Source organism: Babylonia areolata, chromosome 14 (assembly GCF_041734735.1).
Source record: "Babylonia areolata isolate BAREFJ2019XMU chromosome 14, ASM4173473v1, whole genome shotgun sequence".
Lineage (NCBI taxonomy): Eukaryota > Metazoa > Mollusca > Gastropoda > Neogastropoda > Buccinidae > Babylonia > Babylonia areolata.
Window position 1 is genome coordinate 6,739,396 of NC_134889.1, and position 9,217 is coordinate 6,748,612.

Sequence of the window (9,217 nt, forward strand, 5' to 3'; positions counted from 1 at the left end):
CAAACACACACACAACACACACACACACACACACACAGCATAACACAGAACACACACACTCAACTGGCAGCGAACACGTGTCAGAACATCGATTTATTTCGTTACAGACCTATACATATCATATCAGCGGAACGACCAGTGACTCACACAATACGGCGACATCAGAGATAGTCTGGTGCCTTGAGTGTGCATATTAACACACCTACAGCATCACACAGCGTTAACCAAAAAAAAAGTTATATAGACCAGTCTTCAAGTTCGTATGTTGTGAGAGCGGAGTTGAAAAGGTTTCAGGTTTGATGCATGAGAATTGTTGATGTATAGAGTTCAGTTGATGCAATACAGTTTCAGTCAGGTTAGTGCATAAAGATGAGCTGATATATATATATATATATATATATATATATCTGCTATGAGTTTCAGAAGTGTGCATAGACCCATCAACTCAGCTCTCGAGAAGAAGGTGGCAGAATGGGTGAGATGCTTATCTACCAATTCAGGGTCTGGATTCGAATCCCGCTCTCGCCCTTTCTCCTAAGTTTGACTGGAAAAAATCTGACTGAGAATCTAGTCAATCGGATGAGATGATAAACCGAGGTCTCGTATGCAGCAAACATCTAGGCACACTGTAAAAGAACTCATGGCAACAAAAGAGGTGCCTTCTGGCAAAACTCTGTAGAAGAAATCCCCTATGATAGGTATGCAGATACATATATGCATTATATATGCATGCACTCAAGGTCTGACTAAGTGTGTTGGGTTACGCTGCTGGTCAGGCATCTGCCTAACAGATGCGGTGTAGCGTATGTGGATTTGTCCAAACGCAGTGACACCCCCTTGAGAAACTAAAACTGAAGCTGTTCTGATGGTATGGTCATAGTCAGACACGACCGGTGTTTTTAAGAAAGATATTCACCGTCATCATAATCACCGTCATTTTCATCAACAGGTGCTGACGCGGGACTCGGTGACAGTGGCGGTGGACGCCGTGGTATACTGGCGCGTGCAGGACGCCACAGCCTCCGTCAACAACGTGGAGGACGCTGCCAGATCCACCCAGCTGCTGGCTGCCACCACCCTGAGGAACGTGCTGGGCACCAAGAACCTGGCTGAGATCCTGTCGGACCGCGAGGCCATCAGCCACTTCATGCAGGTGAGAGAGGGCGTGGGGGTGTGAAGGGGGGCGTGGGTGACCCAGAGATACCAGCTGTAACGATTTCGCCCTGTTTTGTTACACTCGATCACAGTTTTTTTTTTTCCGACGTTACTTCCAATGTCGAAATTGTTCCGAGGAGTTCATTTTCAAGTACAAAGCATGGTCACATGCTTTCTTGTCATACCATTACCCAGGCGCTCTAGACTTGTCGATTTTGAGGCCAGGGCAGTCACTACTAACCTTGGTCCCACGTGATGATGCTTTGCTAATCGCGTGCGTGTTTACATTGAAATAGCATTGAGTGGACCAATCAGTGAGTTAATCGTTAAACAAGAGAGAACGTGGGCAGAATCAAGTTGCATCTGTCAAAGGGCGTTGGTACCCGTTTGCTGATGTGGCTCAGAATCCAAGTCTTCTTTCAAAATTCAGAATGTTCCGGCCAAATTTCCTGATTGTTCCTTACAAACGCTTGACAGGGGCTGGTATCTCTGGTGACCGTGTATTGTTGAGGGGTTGTGGTAGAGGTTGACGGGCGCAATACCCGATTGGTTAAAGCGTTGGACTGTCCCGGGTTCGAATCACGGTGACGGCGCCTGGTGGGTAAAGGGTGGAGATTTTTATGATCTCCCAGGTCAACATATGTGCAGACCTGCTAGTGCCTGAACCCCCTTCGTGTGTATATGCAAGCAGAAGATCAAATACGCACGTTAAAGATCCTGTAATCCATGTCAGTGTTCGGTGGGTTATGGAAACAAGAACATACCCAGCATGCACACCCCCGAAAACGGAGTATGGCTGCCTACATGGCGGGGTAAAAACGGTCATACACGTAAAAGCCCACTCGTGTGCATACGAGTGAACGTGGGAGTTGCAGCCCACGAACGCAGAAGAAGAAGAAGTGGTAAAGGTTGTTGTGTGGGTGGGTTGTGGTAAGGGTATAGGGGTGGGTGGGACATGGGTGTAGGGGAGCCGAAGTTTTGTGGGGGTGTTTATGGGGGTGAGGGGGTGGGGGGGGCGATGGAGTGGAAGGTAAGAACTTTTTTGTCCCAAGAATTATTTGTATTTGTATTTCTTTTTATCACAACAGATTTCTCTGTGTGAAATTCGGGCTGCTCTCCCCAGGGAGAGCGCGTCGCTACACTACAGCGCCACCCATTTTTTTGTATTTTTTTTTTCCTGTGTGCAGTTTTATTTGTTTTTCCTATCGAAGTGGATTTTTTTCTACAGAATTTTGCCTGGAACAACCCTTTTGTTGCCGTGGGTTGTTTTACGTGCGCTAAGTGCATGCTGCACACGTGACCTCGGTTTATCATCTCATCCGAATGACTAGCGTCCAGACCACCACTCAAGGTCTAGTGGAGGGGGAGGTATAACGGCGGCTAAGCCGTGATTCGAACCAGCGCGCTCAGATTCTCTCGCTTCCTAGGCGGACGCGTTACCTCTAGGCCATCACTCTACTTGTGAGATCTTTTTTCAGAGCCGCTACAGTGCCATTGACCATTTTGTGCAGATGAGGTTTTTTGTTTGGATTTATGGGAGGGAAGGGTTGTGGTGTGTGTGTGCGTGTGTGTATGTGTGTGTGTGTGTGTGTGTGTGTGTGTGTGTGTGTGTGTGTGTTTGTGTGTATGCGCGTGTGTGGAGAGAGGGGGGGGGGGGGAGCTGCGAGGATTTGTATGGGGATGGGGCACTACAGCTTGAGAAATCATCCGTCCTCTGAGCTCAAAACACCACTTGTTGATGGGGATGTCACACGGACATTTCACACGGAGCGGGGCGGGGAGGGGAGGGGAGGGGAGGGGAGAGGAGAGGAGAGTTACGTCGTCGGGAGGAGGGAGAGGGGAGGGGAGTTGTAGGGGGTAGGGTGGGGGAAGGGGTACAGTGGCAGGTGTGTGTTAGGAAATGTTATGGCAGTGGGGTGATGGTGTTAGGAGGGGGTTTGGTGTGTTGAGGCACATGATTGATTGATTGATTGTGTGTGTGTGTGTGTGTGTGTGTGTGTGTGTCTGTGAAGTATGTGCATGAGCGCGGTTGCTTCGTTCAGCCTCAGTTCAGAGTGTGTGTGTGTGTGTGTGTGTGTGTCTGTGAAGTATGTGCATGAGCGCGGTTGCTTCGTTCAGCCTCAGTTCAGATTCACTTATTATGTTAGTTTGCCTTTTTTTTCTTTTTTTTTCTTTAAATTTTTTTTTATTTTATTTACCTTGCTGTAGTCTGATCACCGATAGTCTCATCAAATCCATAGTTACGTCTCCTTTCATCTGGTCTCATCTCGTCTTGTCTCGTCCTCTCAGGTTTTGTTGAGTCTTGCTTTGTCTTGTGTGGACATTATGTTTTATTTCTCTGCCGTTGTTTTTTTTTTTCAGAGCTCGCTGGATGAGGCCACCGACCCCTGGGGTATCAAGGTGGAGAGAGTGGAAGTGTGAGTATACCTGGTGTCCTCGATGGTACTGATAATGGTGATGATGACAATACTACTACTACTACTAATGATAATCATCATGATAATAATCACAAAAGCATCAGGGTGGAGAGAGTGGAAGTGTGAGTATACCTGGTGTCCTCGATGGTACTGATAATGGTGATGATGATGATACTACTACTACTACTACTACTACTACTACTAATAATGATAATCATCATGACAATCATCATGATAATAATCACAAAAGCATCAAGGTGGAGAGAGTGGAAGTGTGAGTATACCTGGTGTCCTCGATGGTACTGATAATGGTGATGATGGTGATGCTACTACAACTACTACTACTACTACTACTAATAATAATAATAATAATAATGATAATCATCATGACAATCATCATGATAATAATCACAAAAGCATCAGGGTGGAGAGAGTGGAAGTGTGAGTATACCTGGTGTCCTCGATGGTACTGATAATGGTGATGATGATGATGCTACTACAACTACTACTACTACTACTACTACTAATAATAATAATGATAATCATCATGACAATCATCATGATAATAATCACAAAAGCATCAGGGTGGAGAGAGTGGAAGTGTGAGTATACCTGGTGTCTTTGATGGTACTGATAATGGTGATGATGATGATGCTACTACAACTACTACTACTACTACTAATAATAATAATAATAATAATAATAATGATAATCATCATGATAATAATCACAAAAGCATCAGGGTGGAGAGAGTGGAAGTGTGAGTATACCTGGTGTCCTCGATGGTACTGATAATGGTGATGATGGTGATGCTACTACAACTACTACTACTAATAATAATAATAATAATAATAATAATGATAATCATCATGACAATCATCATGATAATAATCACAAAAGCATCAGGGTGGAGAGAGTGGAAGTGTGAGTATACCTGGTGTCCTCGATGGTACTGATAATGGTGATGATGACACTACTACTACTACTACTACTACTACTACTACTACTACTACTACTAATAATAATAATAATAATGATAATCATCATGATAATCATCATGATAATAATCATAGAAGCATCAAGGTGGAGAGAGTGGAAGTGTGAGTATACCTGGTGTCCTCGATGGTACTGATAATGGTGATGATGATGATGCTACTACAACTACTACTACTACTACTAATAATAATAATGATAATCATCATGACAATCATCATGATAATAATCATAGAAGCATCAAGGTGGATAGAGTGGAAGTGTGAGTATACCTGGTGTCCTTGATGGTACTGATAATGGTGATGATGGTGATGATACTACAACTACTACTACTACTAATACTAATAATAATAATGATAATCATCATGACAATCATCATGATAATAATCACAAAAGCATCAGGGTGGAGAGAGTGGAAGTGTGAGTATACCTGGTGTCCTTGATGGTACTGATAATGGTGATGATGGTGATGCTACTACAACTACTACTACTACTACTACTACTACTAATAATAATAATAATAATAATGATAATCATCATGACAATCATCATGATAATAATCACAAAAGCATCAGGGTGGAGAGAGTGGAAGTGTGAGTATACCTGGTGTCCTCGATGGTACTGATAATGGTGATGATGACACTACTACTACTACTACTACTACTACTACTACTACTAATAATAATAATAATAATAATAATAATAATAATAATGATAATCATCATGATAATCATCATGATAATAATCATAGAAGCATCAAGGTGGAGAGAGTGGAAGTGTGAGTATACCTGGTGTCCTTGATGGTACTGATAATGGTGATGATGATACTACTACTACTACTACCACTACTGCTATTACTAATAATAATGATAATCATCATGATGATAATCATAGAAGCATCAAGGTGGAGAGAGTGGAAGTGTGAGTGTACCCGGTATCCATAATGATGATACTACTACTACTACTACTATTCTTCTACGATTACTAAAACTACAGCAACTGTGTGTGTGTGTTTGTGTGTGTGTGTTTGTGTGTTAAACAAGGTGGATAGGGTGGACATGAGTATACCCAGTGTCCATACTGATACTACTGCTACTACTACTGTTCTTCAACTATTACTATAACTGCAACAACTCTGTGTGTGTGTGTGTGTGTTCAACAAGGTGGAGAGAGTGGAAATGTTAGTATACCCAGCGTCCATAATGATGATGATACTACTACTACTACTACAGCTACTACTACAGCTACTACATCTGTTACAACAACTACAACAACTGCGTGTGTGTGTGTGTGTGTGTGTGCTTACAGGAAGGACGTGAGACTGCCTGTTCAGCTACAGAGAGCTATGGCTGCTGAGGCCGAGGCCGCCCGTGAGGCCAGAGCTAAGGTCTGAGTTCTGTTTCTAACGATGTTTTTGATCGTTACACTTTTTGCCTGGCATATCCGTACTGCTCAGCCTGATTATACCATGAAATGTGTAGGCCATAACAGATATTGCCTGGCCTACACACACTGCTAAACATTCATGAAAAAAATTTTTTTTCAGTACACATGTTGCCTGGCCCACATATACCACTCAACATATCATTTTTTTTTTTAAAGAAATAAATAAAATGAAATGAATTAATTTTTTTTTTTAAGCCAAAACAGATGTTACCTGGCCTTTACATGCTGCTCAATATACGTCATCAAACATGTTGCCTGGCCCATATAATTACACCACTCAACACAATCACCATGAACTTAAAACGCCATAAAACATATTACCTGATCTATACATAGTGCTCAACATACATGTTGCTTGGCCCACATAATCACACTGCTCAACACAAGCACCATGAACTTAAAACGCCATAACACATATTACCTGGCCTATACATACTGCTCAACAACATACATGTTGTCTGGCCCACATGATTACAGCGCTCAACACAGTTATCACAAACTTAATATGCCATAACACACATTGCCTGGCCTATCCATACTGCACAACATACATGTTACCAGGCCCACATATTTACACAACTCAACACAATTACCATGAACTTAATATGCCATAACACACATTGCCTGGCCTACACATACTGCACAACATACATGTTGCCTGGCCCACATAATTAAACCAATTACCATGACATAATACACATTGCCTGCCCTATCCTTACTACTGTCATTACACTTGTTACCTGACCCACACTATGGGTTAACATGCATGTCATTATACATGTTGCCAGGCCCACATAATTGTACCACTCAACAGAGTTACCATGAACATTATATGCCACAACACATATTGCCTGGCCTATCCATTTTGCTGTCGTTACACTCGTTACCTGACCAACACTATGGGTTAAAATGCATGTCATTATACATGTTGCCTGGCCCACATAATTGTACCACTCAATTGCCACGAACCTGATACATCATTACACACATTGCCTGGCCTATCCACACTGCTGTCATTATACTCATTACTTGACCCACACTACGGGTTAACATGCATGTCATAAAACATGTTGCCTGGCCCACAAAATTATACCGCTCAACACAATCACCATGAAATAACACACATTGCCTGGCCTATCCACACCGCTAACACACATTGCCTGGCCTATCCACACCGCTGTCATTACATCCTTTACCTGACCTGACCAACACTACGGGGTTGCTGCAGGTGATCGCCGCCGAGGGAGAGCAGAAGGCCTCGCGTGCCTTGAAGGAAGCTGCCGAGATCATCACGGAGTCCCCCGCTGCCCTGCAGCTCCGCTACCTGCAGACCCTCAACTCCATCTCCGCTGAGAAGAACTCCACCATCATCTTCCCCCTGCCCATCGAAATGATGAAGGGATTCTTGAAGTAGACATGTTGATCGACCATGGAAGGATGAAGAAGCCACAAAAGTGCGCAGAGAGAGAGAGACGTCGGATTTTTGTTGGGACTTTGGTGACTGAGGAGGGGTAGAGACAAGGTGATTGGATTGTTTTCTCAGTGGGGTAGGGGGGTGGAGTGAGAAGTGATTAATTTTGATTAACCCTTTCACCGTCAGTCAATTTTGAGTGCAAAATTTCCTTGTGCTATAAACACAGAAAATATGGTGTCTAAGAAAAAACTGGGGATTCCCCCTAAGATGTGTAGAAGATACAGCCAAAAATAAAGAACAGTAAGTTAATGGATACCAGACCCATGATCTGGTCACTCTTCAGTGACATGGGTCCTCTACCTAGCTGCTGCACAAATGCGAGTTTGGCAGTGAAAGGGTTAAAAACTGTATTGTTCCGGGGGATATAATATGAGAAATGCTTCATTTTGATTAAAAACTATGTGTGCTGTTTCTGGGGTGGGTGGGTGGGGGGGGATATATGTTACACATATGCCAGCTGTGATTTTATCAGAAGATAAAGCTCAGAGTGCTGCTTCAGGGTGAAATGTTATACCAGCAGAAGATCATTAGTTAACAGCAATATGTGGAGTAAAGAAAAATCAGAATTATTACGACTTTGGCATGGTTAATTCTAAAGCATTGAAAAATTTTTTAAAAAGGTTAACACTTGCTTTCCTTTTTGTAGGATTTTTCTACAAATATATCGGAGGGAAGTGTCACTGAACAGTTGAGGGGATAGGTGAAGAGAAAGATTTGATTCCTTTATTATTTTTTTTAAAAGTAATTTGTTGGATGTTCAGGGTAAAAGTCCTGTCAAGTGTTAAAAGGCTGTACAGTTGGAAAATATGGAATTCGCTATTGATTCTTGACACTCATTAGAGATGTAAATAAATGACCAAAATTAGTAGTATGGGGATGGGGGGGGGTGGATGAGGGATTGGGGGTGGGTGGGAGGTGGAATGATTTTGAAATCTTCACATTGGGCTATGTGAATGCTGTGGATTTCTTATGTGAAAATCTCTCTCTCTATATATATATTATATATATATATATAAATATAATCTTTCTCTTTCTCTCTCTCTCTCTCTCTCTCTCTCTGTCTCTCTCTCTCTCTTGACTAATTCTTTTCAGACTGTATCTGTGTGGGTGTGTGTGGTTGGTGATTTTCGTTCTATTCTGGAATTTTTGGGGTTTTTTTTTGTTTTGTTTTTTTTTAATTAAAAAAAAAAATCACAATCAACAACAAACATTTCTCTGGTTTTTCCTTTTGCATTTTTTCCTGTATGTATATTTCTGAATGCACCCCCCACCCCCCCACACCCCACCCCCCCACCACCCCGCTCGCCTTTCCAGGCACCCAGGGAATGATGAAGAAAGCAAGAGGAGATTACCATAGCAGTTTGCCATACAGCCACCTTCTGGTCCATCATTGAACTGAAAAAAAACCAACAAAAAAAACACACACACACACACACACAAAAAAAACACCACAAGAAAAGTCTTCATTTGGTACACAGGACAAACCACCTGTGTTTTCTTCCTTTTTTTTTTATCTCAAAAAACATCACTGCTTTCTTCATCTTATTCCATAACATTGTCATCTTTTGGAATCCGGGAGGGTTGGGGGGGTGGGGGGGGTGAGGAAAATGAACCAGTAGGAGAGAAGAAAGTAATGAACACTTTAAGAAAATTGAATAAAGATATAACAACAAAAAGGTCATGTACATAGCGTGTTAAATTCAATGTACCTTTCTTTCATTCAGCTGGGAAA

The 9,217-nt window shown here is 42.3% G+C and overlaps 1 protein-coding gene across 4 annotated transcripts in view; it reads left to right on the forward strand.

Annotated features, from left to right (window-relative positions):
- LOC143289776 (mechanosensory protein 2-like) overlaps positions 1 to 8,914 on the forward strand; it is a 30,265-nt gene extending 21,351 nt beyond the window's left edge. For all 4 annotated transcript variants that reach the window (XM_076598900.1, XM_076598899.1, XM_076598901.1 and 1 more), the window contains exons 5-8: positions 950 to 1,153; positions 3,517 to 3,572; positions 5,874 to 5,952; positions 7,240 to 8,914. In XM_076598900.1, coding sequence (XP_076455015.1) covers positions 950 to 1,153; positions 3,517 to 3,572; positions 5,874 to 5,952; positions 7,240 to 7,425 — 525 coding nt within the window. In that variant the 3' untranslated portion in view covers positions 7,426 to 8,914. The remainder of the gene's footprint in view (positions 1 to 949; positions 1,154 to 3,516; positions 3,573 to 5,873; positions 5,953 to 7,239) is intronic.
- The last annotated feature ends 303 nt before the right edge of the window (positions 8,915 to 9,217 follow it).